The 23,893-nt window shown below is 34.0% G+C and overlaps 5 protein-coding genes, 1 long non-coding RNA gene, 3 other non-coding genes and 2 pseudogenes across 10 annotated transcripts; 8 read left to right on the forward strand and 3 right to left on the reverse strand.

Moving 5' to 3' along the window:
• The first annotated feature begins 731 nt into the window (after nucleotides 1–731).
• LOC147949192 (uncharacterized) lies at nucleotides 732–1,636 on the forward strand. The gene is made up of 2 exons (XR_015582761.1): nucleotides 732–865; nucleotides 1,114–1,636. It is a non-coding gene; the product is annotated as an uncharacterized LOC147949192 (long non-coding RNA).
• Nucleotides 1,637–5,270: 3,634 nt separating this feature from the next.
• On the forward strand, nucleotides 5,271–7,723 carry LOC104733068 (E3 ubiquitin-protein ligase SIRP1). The gene is made up of 2 exons (XM_087489501.1): nucleotides 5,271–5,793; nucleotides 6,227–7,723. The coding sequence occupies exon 2, from the start codon at nucleotides 6,270–6,272 to the stop codon at nucleotides 7,494–7,496; it is 1,227 nt and encodes a 408-aa protein (XP_087345627.1). The 5' UTR covers nucleotides 5,271–5,793; nucleotides 6,227–6,269; the 3' UTR covers nucleotides 7,497–7,723.
• A 424-nt stretch (nucleotides 7,724–8,147) lies between these two features.
• On the reverse strand, nucleotides 8,148–11,256 carry LOC104733149 (putative pyruvate kinase, cytosolic isozyme). The gene is made up of 3 exons (XM_019236771.2): nucleotides 10,790–11,256; nucleotides 9,303–9,764; nucleotides 8,148–9,204 (listed from the first exon to the last, which is right to left on the reverse strand). The coding sequence occupies exons 1-3, from the start codon at nucleotides 11,018–11,020 to the stop codon at nucleotides 8,392–8,394; spliced, it is 1,506 nt and encodes a 501-aa protein (XP_019092316.1). The 5' UTR covers nucleotides 11,021–11,256; the 3' UTR covers nucleotides 8,148–8,391.
• Nucleotides 11,257–11,850: 594 nt separating this feature from the next.
• On the reverse strand, nucleotides 11,851–16,735 carry LOC104733140 (glucosidase 2 subunit beta). The gene is made up of 16 exons (XM_087489505.1): nucleotides 16,332–16,735; nucleotides 16,118–16,234; nucleotides 15,815–15,910; nucleotides 15,454–15,693; nucleotides 14,778–15,034; nucleotides 14,320–14,394; nucleotides 14,117–14,227; nucleotides 13,585–13,912; nucleotides 13,392–13,493; nucleotides 13,202–13,303; nucleotides 13,070–13,127; nucleotides 12,889–12,957; nucleotides 12,622–12,709; nucleotides 12,442–12,503; nucleotides 12,294–12,345; nucleotides 11,851–12,202 (listed from the first exon to the last, which is right to left on the reverse strand). Exons 1-16 carry the CDS (start codon nucleotides 16,606–16,608, stop codon nucleotides 12,137–12,139), a joined length of 2,100 nt encoding a protein of 699 aa, XP_087345631.1. The 5' UTR covers nucleotides 16,609–16,735; the 3' UTR covers nucleotides 11,851–12,136.
• Nucleotides 16,653–16,726, forward strand: TRNAI-AAU (transfer RNA isoleucine (anticodon AAU)). Its single transcript has one exon. It is a non-coding gene; the product is annotated as a tRNA-Ile (tRNA).
• Nucleotides 16,736–17,264: 529 nt separating the features above from the next.
• Nucleotides 17,265–17,340, forward strand: LOC147949193 (small nucleolar RNA R12). The gene has a single exon (XR_015585766.1). It is a non-coding gene; the product is annotated as a small nucleolar RNA R12 (small nucleolar RNA).
• Nucleotides 17,341–17,404: 64 nt separating this feature from the next.
• On the forward strand, nucleotides 17,405–17,489 carry LOC147949194 (small nucleolar RNA SNORD24). Its single transcript, XR_015585860.1, has one exon. It is a non-coding gene; the product is annotated as a small nucleolar RNA SNORD24 (small nucleolar RNA).
• A 418-nt stretch (nucleotides 17,490–17,907) lies between these two features.
• Nucleotides 17,908–18,275, forward strand: LOC104733135 (putative defensin-like protein 282; annotated as a pseudogene).
• A 1,225-nt stretch (nucleotides 18,276–19,500) lies between these two features.
• LOC104733127 (putative defensin-like protein 282) lies at nucleotides 19,501–20,324 on the forward strand. The gene is made up of 2 exons (XM_019236781.2): nucleotides 19,501–19,618; nucleotides 19,966–20,324. Exons 1-2 carry the CDS (start codon nucleotides 19,561–19,563, stop codon nucleotides 20,193–20,195), a joined length of 288 nt encoding a protein of 95 aa, XP_019092326.1. The 5' UTR covers nucleotides 19,501–19,560; the 3' UTR covers nucleotides 20,196–20,324.
• An 864-nt stretch (nucleotides 20,325–21,188) lies between these two features.
• Nucleotides 21,189–21,912, forward strand: LOC147949195 (putative defensin-like protein 283). Its single transcript, XM_087489524.1, has 2 exons — nucleotides 21,189–21,341; nucleotides 21,584–21,912. Exons 1-2 carry the CDS (start codon nucleotides 21,278–21,280, stop codon nucleotides 21,811–21,813), a joined length of 294 nt encoding a protein of 97 aa, XP_087345650.1. The 5' UTR covers nucleotides 21,189–21,277; the 3' UTR covers nucleotides 21,814–21,912.
• Nucleotides 21,913–21,947: 35 nt separating this feature from the next.
• LOC104755617 (FBD-associated F-box protein At5g56370-like) lies at nucleotides 21,948–23,794 on the reverse strand (annotated as a pseudogene). Its single transcript, XR_015582806.1, has 3 exons — nucleotides 22,950–23,794; nucleotides 22,736–22,867; nucleotides 21,948–22,439 (listed from the first exon to the last, which is right to left on the reverse strand). The product of XR_015582806.1 is annotated as an FBD-associated F-box protein At5g56370-like (transcript).
• Nucleotides 23,795–23,893: the final 99 nt, after the last annotated feature.

Below are 23,893 nucleotides of genomic sequence, written 5' to 3' on the forward strand. Positions count from 1 at the left end.
TTGGTGTTTGATTTTGAATTATCAATACAATAAAAGTAGAAGGTGTATCTCTCCAGAACATGACACATCAGCCTCAACTTTGAAGCATATGTTGACACCTCAGTAAAAATTTCTACCCTATCAAATTATAACATTAATACAGCTCAGATGATTTTACTCCTACGTAGACTAAACAAAAGGGAAACAATAGTGTTTAATCAGTGGCTCGACTTCTTCTTCGTCGTCGTGATACCATGGATCGACTGTTCTGCTGAATGCCTGATTTCTTCTTCTTCGGCGCTGTTTATACCATGGTCCGACTGTGTTGCTGATCCTAGCCATGGCTCTCTTTACCAATCTGAGCAGATCCGACGATGATGTTAGCCCCATCGATGGTCGATCGGTTGTGGTGGATTTCTTCTTCTTCCATCCACCAGAATATGTTCATCAGATCCGACGATGATGGGTTTCTTCTTTTTCTACTTTTCGTTCCCATGTAACATGATTTTATTCTTTATGTCTCTTAATTTTGGGGAGTAAGGAAGATTTCTAGGCTGTGAATTTGAGATTGTATTGATGTGTTTGAATCTAGAAATTGGAGGAGATCCGAGGGAGAAAAATATGAGTGCTCCGGTGAAAGAGGAGAGCTATTTTTGTGTGGTAAAAAGCTGTGTAACATTTGTAATTCTAGAGATGATAAGGTAGTAGGTAGAGAACATAATTTGTATTCGATTTTGTGTGTCACATTTTGTTTTCAAGGAACTGAGTGTATTTTAACCGAGTTTTATCGGCTAAGAATCTTAGCCTAAGATGTCATCAAGTTAGACCAGTGGCCGAGTTTCAAGTCCTACATCTTACGAGACGCAACACAGAATGTGTTCCTTATGTAAGTTTTCTTCTCACAGTGGTTCCATCTCTAGGTTTATTATGATTTTCAAATTAGTATTAGTTAGCGAAGTTATTTTCGTGTTGTGGACAAGTCAGGCTAGGCCTTTAGCTGTTCAACATTTTTTGAAGTTTCTGATCGTTAGATAGTTTTAGCCAAAGTTTTGTATTAGACGTTATGTTGACGCAGTTAGTATCTTATAATGTATATTGTGCTCCTAAATATTTTTGTAATCATGAACTGGCCAGGAGAAGTTGTTTTCTCCAGTAATTAAGTATTGCATATGAACTTGCAAACCGATTGTGTTACATACGGCTGCGAGTCTCTCAGACCCTACATTCTCTTTCGGATCAGAACCTCTCTTTGAACATGTAAGGAGTCTCAATTGATCTGAAGGTGTTAAGGTAGAGAGATATAGAAGCGCTTGCTAAACCATGAGCTGAGCTTAAGAGTTCATCTTAGATATGTTTCTTGCTAACTTTTGCACTGATATTTAAGTATCTTCCTAATCTCTTTGTTGCACTAAACCTGCTCTTGAGGCGACCAATCTCCGTAAATTCCAACTAAAGTCGCAGTAGAAGCACAGGTGGTTATGAGAGGCTCATTAAAATCCAAGATTTGTGTGTGGTTATAAATTTCTACATGAGAAACATTCGCAAGTTCCATAAACACACTGAACATTTTGAAAATTGTTTTATTGATTTTTCATTCTCTTTAACATTATTATCTTGAGGTTTGAGTTTTTTATCATTGGAATATTCTTTGTCTTTTGCTGCTGTTTGCACAGTCTATTCTCACAAACTTATTGTCCTCAAGGTCAGAAACCGTTGTCTTTTCTGAAGTACTATTGACAGCATGAGGCCATCGTGTTGAGACCTGGAAGGCTGGCTATTGTGGTGACAGTGAAGTTGATCAGAAATGGTTTCACGGTGAAACTTTCACCTCAGTGTTTCTGGGTTTGTATAATGCATGTAAAGTGAAGATTGTGGCTTGTGTCGGATCTCTGCAAAGTATGCCGAAGAGGAAGATTTGTTGGTGAGATAAAAGATGAGGAAAAAACACAGTAGTCTAGAATTGGGTCCCGATCAGAATTAACCAACAATGCTGATGAACGGTAATAGCAAATTTAGAAGCATATAAAAGCAAATGTGATCTTGCAACTGATGTCCACTTAAATTATATCTTCTACTTGGTTGAGTTTTATATACATATGATATTTGTTTATAGTTTGAATTCAAGTTTGGATCGCTTAGGAAAGGAACCGATTATTATGCTTCATACAAACTTTGTATCTTATTTCTATGTCCTGCTTTCACTGTCATTGTCCTTAGTCCTTACATTGATCACTTATCCCATTAATCATTGTAAGCAATTAAAAAATAAAGAGGTGCAAAACTTTCATTTTGTAAGCTAAGAAATAAAGTTTTATTGTGGAATTAAAAATGCAATTTTAAATTTCATTGGAAAATACTTTAATTTTTCCAACATATATCTAATTTTTTGGTTTAATGAAAACCGAATATTTTGGATTAACTATATTAACATCCAAAATATTCAGTATTGTTTTAGTAAGAGAAGAATATAATTTTCAAGTCAAAGAAACAAAAACTTATTTCTTAACATAATAAAATTTAAAATATATGAAAGTAAAAACTCAAGTATCATATAAAAATAAAAATAATACTAAAAATACAAAATAACCATTGAATTATCAAAAACTTATGAAATTTGATATCAAAGAACATATATATTACATCATGAAATTAGAAAAAAATTCAAATCAGAAAAAAATAATAAACCAATCCCGCGGCGTAGCGCGGGTTTAACCTAGTACTAAATAAAAGTAGGAGCTATAAGCTTCTAAGGCTGTCCACCTAAGCTTTAAAAAAATAAATAGATATTCAACATGTCACTAATTAACATTTTTAGAAATTCACAAAATTTTATATATTAAGAATTATTTTAAACAACCTATCAGGATTTGACATGTCATTCATTAACATTTTCTAAATTTCCAGAACTTTTTAGAAAAAGGAAAATTTTTAATATATGGAAATAAAAAAAGTATGTACAATATCCCACATTGTCTAGAAAATTTTTAGACGATGGTTCAAACCAGTATAAATAAGATTAATATGCTTCCAACAACGAATGAGCAGGAAAATTTGATTTATCAGGCGTCCAAGTTTAAAAGTTTTATTCGGTTTGATCCGGCTTTTTATTTGATCAAACTAAAACTTTAAAAAGTTTCAAAAAATATTATAATATTAATTTTTTAAAATTTTTTAAATATTATAAATATTGAAAATTTTAAAAGCTCTTAGCCTTTAAAAAGTTTTTAAATATTATAATTTTAAAATTTTAATAGTTTAAAATATTTAAATATTGAAACTTTTTAAAAGGTTCAAATATTATATTCGAACCTTTTAAAAGTTTAAAATATTATAAATATTGAAACTTCTAAAAGTTTTAGCTTTAAAAAGGTTTCAAAATATTATAATTTTTAAATTTTAAAAATTTCTTAACATTTAAAAGGTCTTTAAAAAAATTAAAATTTATAAATTTTAAAAATTTGAAATATAATAAATATTGAAACTTTTAAAAGGTTCAAATATTAAAATATTTAAACTTTATAGAATGTTTTAAAATATTACAATTACTTAACCTCCATATAAATTTTAAGATAGTATATATATACTAATAAAAAGTTGAAGCTATATACTCCTAAAGTGTCCATATATGATTTAAAAAAACCAATAAGAATTAGATATTTCGCTAAGAATTTTTTTGGAAATATAGTAGTAATCTATATTATTAAGATTTTTTAGAAAAAAAAATCTATAGAAATAAAAAAAATATGTACAACGTCCCACATCGGCTAGAAAATTTTAGACAATGGCTGAGAACCATTATAAATAAAAATAATATGTTTATAACTTTAAATTTATCAGGTTTGCTTGATTTATGCTTATTTATCAAGTTTTCAAATTTAAAAGTTATTTGATTTAGTTTAGCAAATTAATTTTTAAAGGTTTAAATATTTATTATAGAATGTTTAGAAAAATTATAATACCTCCATAAAAATGTTAAAATATTATAACTATTTAAACTCTATAAAAAGTAAAAGTGTCATTAATATTTAACTCTTAAAAATTTTTTTACAGATAATTAAACTACATCTAAAGTTTGAAATATTTTAAATATTTAATTTGTTTTAATAATTTAAAAGTTTAAGAATTACTAAATATTATATATCAATTTTTTTAATATCTTGAAACTATCTTAGTTATCTCCGTTTATGCTTTATATCTCTTATGAGCTGTAAAACATGTTTTTCTGTATCACTTTACAGATGATTTGATACTTTTGCAGTAAAATTTTTATTTTTAAGTCTAAGAAAGAAGGATTGACGTTGAAAGACCTTGATTTGATGTTATTTGAGTTTAAAGAAGAAGGATCGACGAAAAACACAAATATTGTTTTTACTATATATGTGTTCATATTACTTTCTGTGCAAGTAAGGATTTTGGTTTGAGAAGTATATGAATGAAATTATCAATAATTGGGTGCATGTGTTGACTATGCTGGTTTTCATGAATTGTACAATTTTTATGAGAAAAAAATGATTTTGGTTTTGGAGTTTGATGGGTTAACAAGTTGTGTGTTAGTCTAAAAAAAAAAGGTTTTTTTTTCAGTGAAAGAATGTGAAAAAATTGAAAAGGAAGAACAAAAAGAAGAGTATAACAAAGAACTGAACGGTAAATGTAACGATGACAATTGGTATAAAATTTGACAATGAAAATGACAAGAAAGAATATGAAGAATAAGAAAACATTAAATAAAAAATACGAAAACATAGGTGATAGTGATCAATTAAATATGAAAAAGGAGATAAATTCATGATTATAAAATTGTTTCGTTTTTCTGATGGCCAAAGAAATGGTTTAAGATATGTGAGGTCACCAGTTTGATCCGCCTCGCCTGAACGTCGAGTTAGATTCATGATTTTTTATCAGATTTGATTTTAGAACATAACTGATTTTTATATTTTTAAAAGTTGTGTATATGAAATTTATTTTTTTCCTTAATAGTAATTTAAAGTTTTCTGTAAGATAATATTTCATTACCTCATCAATAATATATAATTTTTATCAAAATATATCAAACAAACCCACGCTACGCGTGGGTTCAAAACCTAGTTCTTATAAAGGTAAGCTTATATTGGTAAACACATTATTGAAGAATGTAATGGATAGATACATACTCTGGCCCAATTCTAAGAAATAAAGTTCACGCGTCTATTATTATAAAGGTAGATAAAACATAACAATTTCATTATCAATCTAAAAATGTCTACATCAAACGAATATATTTACATACATTTTTTTATCATAGAAGAGAAGATACCTTCATATTCCCATCGCAACCATAATATACAACATTTACAACTAGTCATTATAATATAACCAAACAAATAGTAATCTAACTCAAATAAACGAAGACCACAGAGGCGTTGAATCAATCAGGCTACTGATAAAATTTGTAAAGGAAGCAAGAAAGACTATAATTAACAAAAAGTCTTAAACTTGATTAATAATTTAATAAATGCTAATTAAGAAAGGGACATAAAGTAAAGAGGAGACAAGGGGAACGAGTTGGGGGTGTTGTTTAGACCGAAGACGAAGAGGACGTGGTTGGGTTGTTTTGTTTTTGTTTCGTTTCCTTCCACTCTTTCTTCTTCTTCATTTCCTCTTTCTTTCTTTCTTTCTCCATTTTTTCTCGAACCCTTCTTCAAAAAATTGAATCTTTATTTTTTTTTGGGGTTTTTATATTTTCTCTAGAGGAATCGAGAAAGAAGGAAGAACAAGATTCGAAAGTTTTATTTTCTTGGGGTTTTCAAGAAGTAAAAGCAGAGACATTTATTAAAGGTATGATTTTTGTGTTGTGGGTTTGTAAAAATTTGATAAAAAAGATTTGAAATTTGATATATATATGAGAATCCAAATCTCTTCTTTCATGGATTATTTTGAGAAAATCATATGATAAAAAAGCAAGAAATTTGATTCCTTTTTTCAAGGGTTTTGTTTATTTTTACAAAGATTCTGGGTTTTCTTCAGATTTTTTTTTTCCTCTATGGGTTTTGGATTTTATCCAAATTTGTTTAAAAAAGATTTTAGCTTTTCTTCTCCTTTTTTTTTTTAAAAGATGTTCTCATCCGAATTTGATAGGTCAAAATCATTCAAATTCTGGGAAATTAATGACAAAAAAATATACTCATTTTGAGAAAGTTATAAACTTTATAAGGTCTTAGATCTGAATTTATATATTTTTCCATTGTGTGTTCTTTTTCTGGTTTTGCAGAATCAAGAGATTTGGGGGAGGTGAAGGATTGAGAGAGAGAGACATGGATGAAACAATGGCAGCTAGGTATTGGTGTCACATGTGTTCACAAATGGTGAATCCAATAATGGAATCTGAAATCAAATGTCCCTTTTGTCAAAGCGGGTTCATTGAAGAAATGAGCAGTAATGACAATGGAGATGGAGGAGGAGGTGGAAGCAGAGGCATCATAACAAGAGATGTTCAAGATTCAGAAACAGATTTTGGAACAGACCGTGCGTTGTCTCTATGGGCACCAATCTTGCTTGGGATGATGAGTAGTCCTAGGAGACGAAGAAGGTTTAGGAGATCAGAGTTTGGTGAAGACAATGATGATGATGATGAGTTGAACAATGTTGATGGGAATGATAACAGTAATGTGTATCGTCATCATCATCATCGAGCTAGGCGACATGGTGGAGAGATTGATTTGGATAGAGAGTTTGAATCTATCTTGAGGAGAAGACGAAGAAGCTCAGGTAATATATTGCAGTTGCTTCAAGGGATTCGTGCTGGGATTGCTTCTGAGTATGAAAGCTCTGATGAGAATCCTCGAGAGAGGGATGGTAACAACAACAATAGAGTTATAATGATCAATCCCTATAACCAATCTCTTGTTGTTCAAGGGTCTTCTGATCAAAATCATCATCATCATCATCATCATCATCCTTCATTGACTTCACTTGGAGATTACTTCATTGGACCTGGTTTAGATCTTTTGCTTCAGCATTTAGCTGAGAATGATCCTAATAGGCAAGGGACTCCACCTGCTCGTAAAGAAGCTGTTGAAGCTTTACCAACTGTTAAGATAATGGAACCTTTGCAATGTTCTGTTTGTTTGGATGATTTTGAGAAAGGAACTGAAGCTAAAGAGATGCCTTGTAAGCATAAGTTTCATATCTGTTGTATTGTTCCTTGGCTTGAGCTTCATAGTTCTTGTCCCGTTTGTCGATTTGAGCTTCCTTCTAGTGCTGATGATGATGATGAGACTAAGACTGATTCCACCGAGAGACCGGTAAGAACAAGAAATGTTCGGGAAACCAGTAACAGAAACGTTGTTGAGAGTGTTGGTAGTGCTGAGAGAGGAAGAGAGGATGATGCGAGGAGTGGAAATGGAAGACGGTTCTCGTTTCCATGGCCGTTCAGTGGATTGTTCTCGTCCTCTTCTTCATCTTCTTCGTCTTCATCATCCTCTGGAACTCAATCTGGTGAGAACAATTTCTACTCAAGATCTTCTGGTTCTTCTCGCTGATTTGTTATTGTTCTTGTTCTTGTTCTTCCATCTTTTGTTGTTCTTTCAAATATCTCATTTTCTAGCTCTTAAATTTGTTATGTACTCTGCATTACATTCTCTGCTTTTGTTATGTACATAAAAATGATGTTCTTTCACTCAGACTGTTGAACCAAAACAAATCCATTGTTGTTGTACAGAGATGATCAAATTCAGTTTGTGTGTTTCCATTGTTTTTTGTCTTCAAACTTGTGTCTTCTTAATACTATGAAATATCTGTCAGCTGATGTCCAAATAATGATGGAGATGTTACATAATAGATGAAATGATTCAATCTTTTGTCGGTATGAGCTTTGTATGGGCGATGATGATGATTCAATATTTCATGTTTTAAGCCTTTGGACAGAGATGATCAAATTATGTGTGTTTCCATTATCTGTGTTTCAAATATATGAAAATTATATATTTTCAGTTGAAGCACGCAAATAATCATGGAAATTTTACAAAAATGGAGATAATGATTAGTCATTGTCGGAATGATTTTTGTATGGGGCGATGATTCATGCGCTGTCTTCTTTTTGTCTTCATGTCCTGTCAATTTTAAGATTAAGAACACATTTTCACCACTATATTTGGCGTATACATAAGAAGAAACACTTAAAAAAAAAACAATAAGAAAATCATGATAATTGATACGTGTATGAATAATCCAATAGTTTCCATACAACCCAAAAAATCCCAAAAGGAGCTGTTAAGTGGATTCACCGGTCATAATAGTAGTGGTAATATGCAAAAAAAATAGAACTTGAGTTTTCTATCTCAAGATTTAAATCACAATCTTGAATACTTTCATGATAAAACGTTTATAATAGGAGCGTTCTCCAAACGCCAAAAACGTGGTTTTTGATTGGCATCATCACTTGACGGTCAAGATCTTGATCACAGAAGCATTACCGACTCGGAGTAAAGCAACAACGGAGTCTCCAGTCTTGCACAGCTCTTTCTCTTTCCCGTACTGAGTCGCAAACTCGATAGCTTCTTCTGTTGATTCATCGTGTGAGGCTCTTGCGGATCCAGCGTAGAGCACTGGGATCAGACCACGGAAGATAAGGCTGTGTCTCGCGGGGGACTCGTCACTGCAAGACCAGTCGAAGAAGTCGGTTTTGATCTCTGGAACAACGACAGATAGAATAGGCATTCCTGGTCTGTACTTAGCCACAAGTCTCGCTGTGCTTCCTCCTCTGGTTAGGACCATGATGAGAGTAGCTCTAGCTGAGTTAGCGGTTCTGACAGCTGAGGATGCGAGTGACTCAAGTGGGCTCATTGGAACTGGAGAGTACAGCATGATCCTCTTGAAGACATCACCGTAGTCAAGGGTGCTCTCGGCTTCCACACAGATCTTAGCCATTGTACGAACAGCTAGTTCAGGGTATGCTCCAGCTGCGGTTTCACCACTGAGCATGACACAGTCTGTACCGTCGAGGACTGCGTTTGCAACATCTGTGGCTTCAGCTCTTGTGGGTCGAGGAGACTTGATCATAGACTCGAGCATCTGAGTCGCTGTCACCACAGGTTTCCCCTGGATGTTGCATTTGTAGATCATCACCTTCTGAGCTAAGAAGATCTTCTCAATTGGGATTTCCATACCCAGATCTCCTCTGGCAATCATGAAAGCATCCGAATTCACCAAAATGTCATCGAAATTTGCCACACCTTCTTGGTTCTCAACCTAATCAATCATAAAGAAGATAGCACAAAACCATCACAACCTAAAGATTTTGATCCTATAGTTTCCGGAACTAGAAAGAGAGCTTTGATTTAGCATACCTTAGACATGAGAAGAATAGTTTTTGCGTGCTTTCCTAGTAATTTCCGGACCTGGACTAAGTCTGAACCTTTTCTGACAAAGGACAGAGCAATCATGTCGATTTGATTTGGGACTCCCCATTGCATGATGTCTTCTTTGTCTTTCTCAGTTAGAGTTGGGAGATCCACAACAACACCTGGGAGATTAACATTCTTTCTCTCACCGAGCATGGCACTGTTCTCACACCGGCAACGGACTGTACCGTTCTCTCTGTCACAAGAAAGGACCAGTAACGAGATTGTACCATCAGCACAAAGTATGACCATTCCTGGGTTGACATCTACAGCCAACTTTTTGTAGCTCATGCAAATCGTGTTCTCATCACCCTTCAAGTCGTAGTCAGTCGAAATGGTGATCTCTTGGCCTTGTGTCAGTTGAATTGGTTTCCCATCTTTCAAGAACCCGGTTCGGATTTCTGGACCCTTTATAAGAAAAGAAAAAAACAACCCCTCTATTAGCATAACCAAAAATACATATAAATCTGTCACAATTCACATACACAAGACATAAGGTGACAGAACAAATCTTCAACTGAAAAACCAAACAGGTTAAACGTATCAACTGAAATTCGGTTAGAACTTTTTACTTCACACACTATTGCCATTCTCGGGCTACCAAAAAAACATATTCATAGACAAGAGAGAACAACAATTCAAAGAAGATTGTCTATCAACAATTATAAGTCTCCTGTCTTTTAAACTGTCAATATGGCTGCCTCAAGCTAAACGTATACACAAGAACCAAGTTAAGGAAACAAATCAAATTTTAAAATTCACACTGAGTTGAATTTCGAGTATAACTTCTTCTTCACACACTAATAAACTCTCTGGCCACAAAATCACAGAAAGAGAGAACAGTTCAGGAACATCCTCTATCACCACTCTCCACATATTGACTCTAGATCATCTATTGATACTCTATTTATAACCTTCACTAGCTTTTAATCTTGTCAACTTATTTAGTCTAACTCGAGTTCAAAGAAGAAACAATTACGATACCACACAGATCTAGAATCATAATTCAATAACAAATTTGGCAATTCCCAGAAGTTAAAAAGCACCATTCATGAGAGTAAGGTTGGTTAGAGTTCTATATTAGAACGAGTTGTTGAAATATAAGAAAACAAAAAAAAATCAATCAAAGGAACATTGACATAAATAGACAAAAACAGAAACCATTTACCAAACATAGATGAGTACAAAAGAGGCATGAACGAAAAACATTTTATACAAAAAAAATCAATCAAAATAAATATAAAATAGACCGTCAGTGTTACAGATCAAGATGTAGAAATAAACCAATCAGAAACCACAAAAAAACAAAAATCTAGAAAAACCCTAGAATTCCCAGATCACAGTCGAATCCGAGTCAAAGGAGTGATTGAAATTGAAATCGCAAAAGTTCACAGCAACTATAAACGTGTAGCTATGAGTTGATAATCGCGAACCTTGGTGTCGAGCATAACAGCGCAGAGGATACCAGTGTTAAGCATAGCTTGACGGAGATTATCGAGAGTCTCTTGGTGGTACTCATGAGATCCATGAGAGAAATTGAAGCGAGCAACGTTCATACCAGCCCTGAGAAGCTTCTCCACCATGGGAACGGATCTGGAAGCTGGACCCAGAGTACATACGATCTTCGTCTTCGGCCTTTGCTCTATCATCATCGCCGTCGCCATCGTAGTAAGTAAGTAAGTAAACACAGAAGCAAGGATCGAGGATTGTGGATTGTGTAGAGGGAAGAGAGAGAGATGAGAAAGAGAGATTTATGGAGACTTGGAGAGAGATCTGGCTTGCCGAACAAGGAAAATACAGAGAGAGAATCTGAGAAAGGAAGAGAGAGATTTTTATGAAGAAATGAAAAAGAGTCTCTCTCTCTTCTTCTTTTATTGACTTTTGAGGTGAAAAAAAAATCAGAAAATAAAATGGTAAATAAGAGTCGTTGGTTTAGAGATCTGGTCAAGAAAAGACCGATACGCTTTTCTTAATTTGATGGTTTCCCACCGGTTTAATATTCTACCGTGAAGAAAGGAGTGACCGCACATTGAATATTCCGTTTTCGTTTACCTTTTTTTATGCCTTCTCGAACTATTGTCGGGCCATGGTTTTTTTTTTTCTCTATGTATAAAATATCTTCTTAATGATATTTTAAGTCTTTTTAATGCACGTTACTTGTCAATATTTTAAAAAGTTGATTAACATTTGTTTTACACATGGATAGTTTTCAGTTAATTCCTTGTTAGCCAGTAGTTTTGATCTTTGTTTAATTCCGGAATTACATTATTCGAAATCTAGAAATTATCAAATTGTTTAATTCCGGAACTGCAATAGTTTGGTTCATTATTGAGTTTTGTCTCTACTGGTAATGGAATCTGTAAAACAAAAAGCATCAGAATTTGTTTGTTTAAAACCGAACCAAAACCTACCACTCGTTTAGGACGTATTTAAAACACTTTCTGACCTAAAAAGTGATTAAACTTATCCCGAATAATTTTCAGACACTACAAGCTTTATAAGATTTTAGGCCTCCTTCATGTCTTTTATATATAGAAGAATCGTTCTTTGCGCTTAACCAAAGTTGAACATTGTCTAGATACTTTTGATATATAGAGTCTGTGTTGAACACAAATGAGATAAACTTGACCCTATCATTCTCTTCCGACCCCAAAACTTCTCTGTTCTTTTTTTTTTTTTTTTTTTTAATTCCTCCTTTCTTGACGTTTGAGACTGGTCTAACTGACATAAATCTAAGCGCACTGCGCGCATCTGGTAAGAATTATTTCAGGTGAAAATGATCAGAGTTCGTCGTGATTCTGAGGCTTGTCTTGGTTCATCAACTTCTCGAGCTTCTGTTGTAATTCCTATGAAAAAGATGAAACACCAGATTAATGAAGTGTTAACTAATTGTAGGTCTGCTTTGAGATTTGAGATGACACAAAAACAAAAACTTACCTTAAGTTTGTCTTCCAAACACCGAGCTGGAGTAGATAAGATCGCCGCATATCTGTAACAAGAGAGTAAGAATTAAAGGATAGAAAGAAAAAAAATGGAGCCAAAAGGGGATGATGACCCGTGAGATGTATCCAAGACTAGAACTTACTCGCAACGGCTTGGTTCATCGACATCCGTAAGCTCATTTTTCAACCCGCATCTTAGTTTCACCTGCATTCAGTGAACTAGTCAAGCTTTGTATACTTAACGTCTGTGATCTTTGCAAGCGCAAGTCTCAGATATTGATTGGACAATATTTGTTGGACTTTTAACAATATCAAACGCTTACCTTAAGGCTTCTATCCGGACCATTCCAGCATTTATCTCCGTTGGTATATGACATAAATTGGTAAGAGTTCTCAAATTTGTCCCAATCCCTATTTTAGCAATTCCCATAAAACAAAATAAAGAAGCATAGAGGGATATATACAAACACAGATATAGAAGTTACTGACATATGATTGTTAACTTCGAAACCATTCATTCCTCGTTATTAGTGTATTTATCATGAAAGAGATCAGCATGCACAGAAAATAGACAGTGGCATGATACTTACCCTAACCGAGTTTTTGAATAGCCCTCCTCTTGGGTTGATTCTTTATATGCGCAGACTTTGTAAGTATACCTATGCCATAATTTAGGTATTAACAGCAAATGTATAAGATAACCATAATTATAATACCTGATAATGCTAATAAAGAATGGATGAGACATTAAACTGCTACGATTATTCTTACTTGCCCTGTTTGCTTTCAAAACAACGACCATGGAATGAATAGAACTCTTTCTCCGGTCCTGTAATAACAATATATAAGAACTAACTCAATGAAAGGCAAATGTAAGTGCTTAGGATGTCTTATCATACACACCAAAGTCTTGTTTTAGTTTCTTTTCTAAGCTCGATATCCTTGACTGTATTTTATTCAGTTTGGAGTTTGACTCATCGTATTCTTTGCGTACCCGATCAGCCTCTGCACATTCCAAAATGATATAAATGAATCACTAAAGAATAAGAGTAGCACTAATACTAATAATGGAAATGCTAAACTACTATTTTACCAGATTTGTCCACTGGGGTGGTTTGGAATATATTCACAGACAGCAAAATGTTCTTGACAGTCTTTTGTATCTTCTCCAACCAAGTAGGATTTGAGGTTGTCTCTATCCGTAACGAAATTCAATCATGTCAACTAAATATGATAGATGGTTAACATCGTTCAAGAATATAAATATCTGTGGAAATAGTGCAGACCTGATAAATCGACATCATCATCTGCATCAGATTTGTATGAAGAACTAGAATCATGGCGATACTCCTCTTCGTAGGAATCATCTTCGGGTTCATGGTCACTGTATTTCCCATCATCGCTGGTATCGTCACTATCCGAAACAAATCCATCATCTTCTTCTACTTCATGTGGAGTGATGGGTGTGTGCTCATGGTTTTCCTGATTATCAACTTTGGGGCTATCGTCAGCCTCAGTTGGATTATCAGATTTCTCTCCTGTCCAACGAGATGCAACAAGACGCCCCAACTCTTCCTTTGACAACTCTTCCTTCTTTTCGGTTACAGGATCCTCCTATCAAAATAGAATGTAGAGTACTTTGACGTCAGGGGAAAATCAGGAATTTAGTAATTTCCACGATATAACTCAGAATGGGAAGAGTTACTGAAATAATGCAATAGACAAGTCTTAAAAAGACAGAGTATTCTCATCACGGAAGTTCAGAGAACTATACTCAGATGTATGAAAACTGTTTGGCCAGAAATTGAAAGAAATTACCATTTTGTTATCCTCGTCTGATTCCTCCTTTTCGGTACCATCATCATTTTGCAATCCCTCTGTGACGGAATCCTCAGATGAGGGAGTTTCCTCCTTTGTCTCCACAACATGCTGTATTGTAGACAACCTTATCATCATCTAATTTCCAAATAACAGATTGCACCACTTTTCGAAAAGCATATGAATCAAATTAAATTTCATACCTTGTCTGCTGGATTAGTGTGAGTATCCTCTTCCAATATATTTGTTGGTTCAGCTTCAGCTTCAGCTGCTGGCTCCTAAATTTTAATTTTAATTCAGTACCCGCTTGGATTACACAACCCAAAAGCAAAACAAGAGAACTCAAGATATATAAAAAGCACTGAAGGTATTGACGAGGGTTCATAGTCCTGTGAATGAGTTCAAGATAGCCAAGGTTTAGATGTCATCATGTCAATGAGAATGAGTGATAGAGTATCAAGCATCTCACATATTGAAACTTGAATATTTTTTTTCATGACCTTAATGAGCAGGAGGCCCAAAGGGGACAAAAATATTGACAAATGGTCTGATAAGCTTATCTTCCATGGTTTGACTCCTTAACTTGTTGAATAAGTACAATAAGAAAAAAAAACAAAGGTGAAAGCGTGCAAATCTATTTCAGTTCAAGAAAAGAACTAACCTCATCTGAAGGATAATCCTTGTAATTACCAATCTCATCATGATGTGCGGTATCATCGGGATTTTCATCGTGCTGTGAAACTCCAGGCACCCCTTCATCATTTGTGCTTTCTTCAACTTTTTCACTGTCATCTGTCTTCTCCTCAGTATCCCCCTTTCCTTCCTGGGCAGCTGACTCGGCCTCTTTCTTTTCCTTCTCCTCCTTTTCTTTCTGTAGACGCTCCTTCTCCTCTACCTTCTCAATATGTTCTTTACGATCTACAGAAGAAATGATCCGAGGGAAATGTAAGCATGTCAACTTGTAATCATAGAAAGAAGTTGAAATCTGTTTACTCTACTAATAGTTAACGGTCTGTCTTTATCATCTGTTGTAATCATAGAAAGAAGTTAATCAGATTCCACTACGTAAACTACAAGTCATGTATTTTCTCACTTTCTCCCTTTCCTTTTGGTGGTTAGTGAAAATTTAAGAACTGATCCGTGGCATATCAAGCATCCAACTACACTAATATGTACGGTTCCGCTTTCACAATCCAATACACTGATTTTTCTCATGGTACTACTACATATGTCCGTTTAAGTTCTCTAAGATGAAACCTAAATCTCCCCTCTCATGCCACTTGCAAAATCATCCAACAGAAAGAATAAATTACAAATGCAAAGAAAGAACGGCAAACCTTTCAGCTGTTCAACAAGGCCTTTGAGAATCTTCTCTTCACTTTTCAGCTTCTTCAATTCTGCTGCATCTTTCTCTAGACCCACTTTCGCTTTTTCGATATCCTGTCTCCTTATTACAAGCCCTTGGTTATATGTCTCGATCTTTTTCTTCAAATTTTCTCGAGCAGCTTTTCCAGCTTCCCAGCATGTATTTGGACATGTCACTTGACCATCATATTCATCACTTCCATCACAACAATCTGCTCCCATAGAGGGAAAACAAACCATAAGTACTCATAGGCTAATTCTTCAGCAATTTGTTGCTCCATATGGCATTTGAAAGTTAAAATGTAAACAAATTATAGAATTGCAGTAACATACCACAAATACCATCATTGACTCTGGAAGAAAACAAAACTAATGGAGAGTGGCCTGCGTTTCGACAATAGAATTTCCCATTTGGGCAAGCTGAGGTACCTGGATTTTTGAAACAAACAAATGATCCATCATACATATAATCCCAAAAATGCAAAAACTTTATTCCACTACACTAAACAAACTACAATCACAAGTTTGAATTCCCAACGAAACTAATATGGTTAAATTCTTTAATCACAATCGTACCAAAAGAACAAAAGCTACACAATAAGAACTATACAGAGAAATTGAGAAGACGAAACGAACCAGGCTCGTCAGTTCCATCAGAACAATCACAGAAATCGTCATTAAGTTGAGCTTTTGTGAATTTCTTTGATCCGTCCTTACACTTTATCTCCGAAGATGACTTGTAATACTTCTCATCTACACAACATCAACAAGATCAAATCAGAGTAAAATTTGGGTTGGAAGATCTCGAGAAAAAACGAAACAGATCTCTCAATGAGCAGGAAAGCAAAACCTTGAGGAGAAATGCCGAGAAACGGATCGTTTGATGGAGACGAGTTCGATCTAATAGCAGAAGCAAGGAGAAGAATAAGAAGAAACGATAGCTGTAAAGAGACGGAGACGGAGGAAGATGATACAACTACTCTCATCCTTCTTCGAGATCGGAACCGGAGAGAATGAACGGAGAAAACAGATTTGGCCACGAGAAAAATCAAGTGCCTCAGTGTCTGAGAGAGACAAGTTCGACAGATTCGTTGAAACGACACAATTTCGTTTTTGATTTTGAGCATGAGTTTGAAAACTTAAAAATTGTAAGAGTTAAACAAACAAAAAAGGCCCATTAGCTCAGTTGGTTAGAGCGTCGTGCTAATAACGCGAAGGTCGCAGGTTCGAAACCTGCATGGGCCATTTTTTTGTTGTATTTATTTCCTTATCTTCCTTTTTATTTGTTACACATACATATTTTATGGGCTTATTAGAATGGGCCTATAATTAGCCCCAAACCCAAAATAAGACGGTGAGAAAAAAACTAGGGTTTTGCGGAGTCAAAGCATATATATACTCAGCTTCTCTGCTCTGTCCTTTCAAACCATTCAAATCAAAGCTTTCTTATTGTTCTGTACGCCGCATGTTTTTGTTCATTGAGTCAAAATCATTTATTTTCAATTTTTGGTTAGCCTAATTTGCAAATTTCTTAAATCTATTACTGTAATGGATTAAGAAATCTATCGTTAGGCGAAAGAGATGATGGATATATGTAAATTATGTCCGGTAAGCATACGTAAATTACCTCCGTAAGCTTGCTCTGCCTCTTAAGAATCTAGGTTTTCTTACCAAAGGAGCTTAGGTGATTAGAGGTAGATACATCTATCAATCTCTTAAATCGAAATTTTTTTGTATTTATTTGTTTGAAAATCTGATTTGTTATCGTTTTGATGGATGAATGGTGAGAGTGATGAAAAAAAATCGGATTCCCACTGAATTATATGTGATTATTTATAAACCAGCTACTTTTGACTCATCTCATCCATCAAAAATGTTTTTTTTTGGTTTTTTGATCGGTTAAAGTATTTATGTTTTGGTAGTGGCCGGTGATGTGATTAAAATATTTGCTACTCTTGATGAAGTTTTTCTTCACTTGATGATACTTACCACCAAGATCTCTGAGGCCTTTTCTAATTTTTTTTTTTTTTTTTTGACAATCATTGTCCCGATTTAATCCTTGTTTTTGTTTTAATCTCAAATTTATTTGAATTTAGTTTCAAGCCAGGCACCGAGGCACGCAGATAAGTTTAGTACAAACGTCAAAATTATTATAAAGAGGTTTTGGAGTCGATTTTTAACTCTTGAACATTTTTTTATAACTGTCGTCATAAAAAAAATGGCATTTATTTAAATGTAAGATATTGATAAAATTTGAGAATGTGGAAGTATATACTGAGAAAGTTTATATGCTTGGTCAATTTTGAAATTCGACTAGAGAGTTTTTAGTTCCCACGAATATCTTGCTAAACCAAATGCTATATATAACACCCACAAGAACTATTTGATTCAGTTATCCCGACTAGAGATTTTTTTTTTTTGGCTAATGGAAGAGAAGCATTATTGGCTACCGCAGCGCTCAAGAATGTGTACAAGGCATGGGTTGCACAAACATTTGTTCACACGGTGGTCTTTGCAGCAAAAACGGTTAATGTTTTTGTTGGTTGCCAAACGTAGTGATTAATATAGCGGACTGCCATGCTGGTCGGACGAAATGTGTTTTAGTATGTGTGGTGGAAATGGTAGTTATTGTAACTATGAAATTGGAGGATGTTACTGCCAATGATATCTTATGACGTTTTTTTTTCTTTTTCTATTGTTCTTCGATGAATTGAATAGATGTAATTTAACTTGTAATGGACTAGTTTGCCTCAAGCTTAAATTCATAAATCATACTTCCTCTTTGACGGTAAAACTCTAGCATCACTGCTTTGTTTCTTTGAATCATCCAATCAACACTAGACTTATTTAATAGTTTTTTTTATCAATGCTTTGTTATTGTTCATCGGTTTTTTTTTTTTCGTTTGTTTTTTTTTTTTAACTTGTTGTCTTGCTTTTTCTCTTATATTTGTTGTTAATGTTGCATGTTTTAGATGAATTTTATTTTATTGAAATGAACACAAGAAAAAGCCTTAAATTATTCCTTTATTAGTAATAATTACTCATTTTTTATGAGAATTTTGCTTAAAGCATATAGCAAAACTCGTCGATTAATTTACTATTTAGGTGAGGGGATGATATAGTATGATACGGTTTCGATATTGTTGCAAAATCTATTTCTTTGACTAATATAATATGTAAATAAATATATAAATCCATTAAAAAAAAGGAATACGATTGACTTGGCCTAATAATGTAAGTGTTTACGACGATCCATATATTCACGAATCACACACTAGTGTATTCTTCTGCCCAAAACCAAATATTTTTCACAACCAATCTTTTTTTTTTTTACGTACTCTTTTACTAGTCTCAACAATGAACTTACTGGTTTGTCGTTTCCCTAATTTTAAGTTATTGTCATTGGCTCATTGCCATATGTCTATGTGCATATATATGGCCATCTTTCAAAACTAAAACCACCCTGCTTTGACTTGAAGAATATATAATCCATATGTAATAAATGCTCTATATTAATTCTCTTTTGCTTTCTATTTTCGAAAAAGAGTTTTTACATGATTTTTTGGTGAATTTAGAGAAGTTGTTCTAATTTATAGTAAAATCCTCTCAAATCGTACATAAAATCATGAGATTTAGGAGGTGTATTGAATCTAGGATTTCATTCGATTTGACTTATATATGTACTGAATCATACATAAAACCATGAGTTTTTATATGATTTTGATGATTTTAGGAGAAATTGATATGATATGTCTTTAAACATTTTTAAATCCCACATTAAACCATGAAATTTAGATGTTTGTATTTTTAACTAAATAAATTCTCTCAAATATTACCAAATCATTAAAAATCAAATCCTCTAAATGTTTTTAATAACAGTAGAATTTAAAGTAGTTTTTTAATATATTATATTAAATATATTTTAAATCATTAGTTCAATAACACTAGATTTCATTACACTTTTATTTTATTTTTATTAAATAAAATAAGATTTGTAATTATTAGACATATTATTTAAAATGCTAGATTCAATACATCCCCCCCATAAGATTTGTAACTTCGACGATTAGACACTTCCAATGTCGAAGGCTACTTCTTATATTGCTCTCTTTGCTCTCACTTATCTTCTTGCACATGGTTCGATCTCTTTCTTCTTCCTTCAAATATTGTGTTTTGCATATGCTCTTGCATGTATGTGAGATTGATTTAAAAACCTCACCATTTTAATTTGATTTATAGATCTTTATATATATGACGAGAAATTCTTTGTTGACATTGTAGAATGCGGATACAAATTTTTTGTTTTATGTCATCTTTTGTTGTTGTTGACATTGTTGATTCTCATATAAACCCAAACACATGAATCGTATAACACTTAGGTTTCTATGTCACACTGTTAGTTAAACGCAGTTCAAATTTAAAATGGACGTCATGCATTTTATGGTTTTAATTTGTTTTTTTTTTTTTGGCAAATGGGAGAGAAGCATTATTGGCTACGGTGGCGCTTGAGAATCGAGAATGTGTACAAGGCATGGGTTGCACAAACGTTTGTTCACACGGTGGTATTTGCAGTAAAAGCGGTAAATGTGTTTGTTTGTTGCCAAACGCAGTGATTAATAGCGGACCGCCATGCTCGTCGGATGAAGTGTGCGTTAGTATGTGTGGAAATGGTAGTTATTGTATCTATGAAATTGGACAATGTAACTGCAAATGATATCTTATGAAGTTTATTTTGTTCTTCGATGAATTGAATAGATGTAATTTAATTGCTTCGTAATAATGGACTATTTATGTGTAAGGTTAAATATATAAATAAGTGTTTCACGTTGGCGTGATAACGTAAGTGTTTCTGATCCATTCCACGACTAGTTTGCTCACAATTCTAGTCTGTTCTTCTGCCCAAACCAAATTTATTTCACAACAAAAACTTTTTTTTTAACGTACTCTTTTCTAATTTTTACTACCAACTTCCCGATTCGTGGTTTCCCTAATTTTATGTTATTATCATTGGCTCATTTCCATATGGCTTTGTGCATATGGCCATCTTTCACAAAATTAAAACCATCTAGATTTGATTTGAAGAAAAAGTTTCTAGAAAATATGAAAATCCATATCTAGGTTGGAGAATATAATCCCTATATGTGATGATTATTATATACTTGTTATTTCTTTCTATTTATTTTTAAACAAGTTTTTACATGATTTTGATTATTTTGGGTGAATTTAGAGAAATTACGTTGTTATAATATATTGTAAAATCCTTCTAAATCCTACATAAAAATCATGAGATTGAATTTTATATTATATAAAACTTGAGTTTTAATGGGTTTTTATATTATTGTGATGATTTTAGCGAAGTTGATATGATTTTGTAGATTTTATGTATTTTTAACTAAGGAAATAAATTCTTTCATATCCACTAAAATCTTTCCAAATTATTGAAGATCAAATCCTCAAAATGTTTTCAATAACAATAATATTATTTAAAGTAGATTTTAATCATTAGTTCCATAACAGTAGATTTTATTAGACTATTGAAATTCATGATTAGAGGATATCAATTAAAATGCTAGATTCATACCCTCGAGTCCCCTGTTTAAGTTATACATTTTGATTGAATATATCTCCTTGGATTCATTTCTTTTTCTTTATATTTTGTGATAAAGTATAAACACCAAGGCCTATAAATAAGTTCACCAAACTACCAACAAAGTATATAGCAAAGAGTCAAAGACAAACCCAAAAAACACATTCTAATTATACTCCCCAGAAAATAAGAAACAACAAACAGTAAACATGACAAAGATTAGTTTCTACTTAGCTATGACTGCTGCAACAATCTACATCATAGTATCACAAGGTCTGTTTTTATTTGTCTACATGCATCTGATATGCTTATTTCCATCATAGTACTACCGTTTATCTTTGCATGATAAATTTATCTGTCTGATCAAGTTATTCTTTTGATGTTTTTTTTCTTGATTGTTTTGTGCATCCTACTACTATCTAAGTTTTGATCAAACGTAACAATTAATTGGAATATTGTCTTTCCATCATAGTACTACTTGTTGTCTATGCTCATATAAGAATGTGGTGGCACAGGGCTAGTTGTCACGGCGGCTCGTGAGAATCTGCTTCACCAATGCTTTTGCGAGTCATCAAGCCCGTGTGCTTGCACCCCACCACCACCGACACAGACACCGCCAACAGCTATGAATAAGTCACTGAAAAGCGTCGGACCACTATGTTTGTCAGACGGTGATTGCAAACAATTTTGTCGTCCGAAGAAAGGTGTTTGCAACATCGATTTCGAAACATGTACTTGTAACTGAAACTATCTCATTTCACAAAATTCTTACGATGTGTGTGTGTTCCTACTTCCTAGTGAACTATATAGGTCCTCAATAAAAAATTTAATATTCATATAACAACATCAATATGGCTATTGTTTTTCTTGATTATTCTCTTGACTCAACTCCATAAAATTCTAGTAACTAAAAATAGAGGTACAGAGATAGGCTTATCAGCCAATACCAAAGGTTGTAGCTACTCTCATGTCTACAAGCTAGAGTCAATAACAAAGTAATAAGAAATAACAGAATTGGTCAATCTCTCTCTAAATCCAATCTCCAAACTCCTAGTGACTTTAGGAGAGAGCCCACACCAGCATTTAATCAAATACAAGCTCACATTTTGTTGAACCCCTCGACGTACGCGCCAATTCCCTGATCATATCATATTTCACTTTCAGTGTGGCGGGTCTACTGACATGTGGGGAAAAAGTAGCAATCTTTAAACGCCTTGAATTTTTCAAGATAAACGTTGCTAGTTCTCTCTCTCTACTCCTTCCTCTGTAGTTTCTCCACTCCAAAGTCCCAAGAACAAACATTAACGTTTCAGGAACAGTGCTTGGCTCATCCCAATGAAATGTAGGAACTCCACAAAAATGTCCATGCGTCTGAGTGCATTTATTAGACCATTAGAGAAAAGCCACAAAAGCTAGCGTTTCATATTTTCTAAGAGCCGGCCCAAAGGCCAGGCCAATGAAGCATATGCTTGCGGCCGCCTATTTTATAAGCTTTTTTCGGCCCTATTTTTCAAAATGTTTCTGTAGTCCAGTGGTAATAACCTTCCCTGGAGAGTTAGAGATCTCCGGTTCAAATCCCAAGTGCTAACCATTTTTTTTTAAAAAGTTTTATTTGCTGGTGGCCCTCAAAAACTTAGAGACGGGTTTCTAGGGATTGAATGTTTTACCTCGTTAAGCTTGAGAGATCGTAGTTTAGGTGAATGATGGAGCATACTCATAAGTAGATCCCACTCCGTTACACAAGTGCAAAACTCCAAGTGTACAAGCTGATGAAAAATTGTACCAGTAGGAAATGGAGACTGCAAAATACAAGATAACATAAACGTAAAAAGACTAAGAAGTTTTTAGATTCAATTATAATTGCTGTCAAGTGTAACATACCTCAGAGGGTAAACATAACAAGAGGAGTTTGAGTGGTACGAGAGATCTGAGGATATCATTAATGTTGATACATGTAACCTCGACATGTGCTTCCACGATTTCAGGCATATTCTCAACCATACACTCGTAACTAAAATCTACAAGCTTTAAGTACTTCAAAGAAGGCGTCTTCATCAACAACGCAGGATCTTTTAATCCGAATGAATCATAGACGAATCTTTGCAACGTAGGGAGCATAACAGAGAAGATAGCTACGTTGTCTTTAATGGCTCGATCCAAGACCAAGACTTCAAGAACAGGGCATCTTGATAAAAGCTTCTGAGAAGATTCATCGTCTCGGAAGATCACCCATACCAAGTGCAACGTTTTGAGCAGCTGGAAACATACTGGGAACTGAACATCGACGAGCGATACGTTTTTAAGTTTTAGGGCCACGAGTGTTCCACATGTAAACAAGCTCTGAGGCAATCTGCTAGGGGTATCAATCGTGTGACAATAATCGAAGTTTAGCTCATTCAAACCTCGTTCCACTGCGATTCTAATCCAAAACCCGATATCAGCGTCCCTGCACTGTCGATCTAACTTGAAATGCAAACTCTCTAAGACTTGAGCCTTGTTTACTAGCAAAGACCTGTCAACAAACTGCAAAAATTTCCAATGTTCAGCATTGCTATATATGTATTGATATACTTGAGTTTAGGCACCAATTTCCAAAGATTCCGCCATCGTTTTGACAAAAGACTAGTCTTGAAGACATCTTTTGTAGGAAGCAATGAAAGTATATGCAACAGGAAATCATCTGGAAACAAACTGATACGGTCCATATCGAGTGTTCTTCAAGCCACGAAACCCTAAAATCAGAGACAAAACCACGAAACCAGGTTTTAGCTTTCTTTTCTTCAATCTGTATAGAAACAGGAACATATGAACACATGGTTTTGTTT

This window comes from Camelina sativa, chromosome 2 (assembly GCF_030686135.1).
Source record: "Camelina sativa cultivar CO46 ecotype springtype chromosome 2, ASM3068613v1".
NCBI classification, from domain to species: Eukaryota; Viridiplantae; Streptophyta; class Magnoliopsida; order Brassicales; family Brassicaceae; genus Camelina; species Camelina sativa.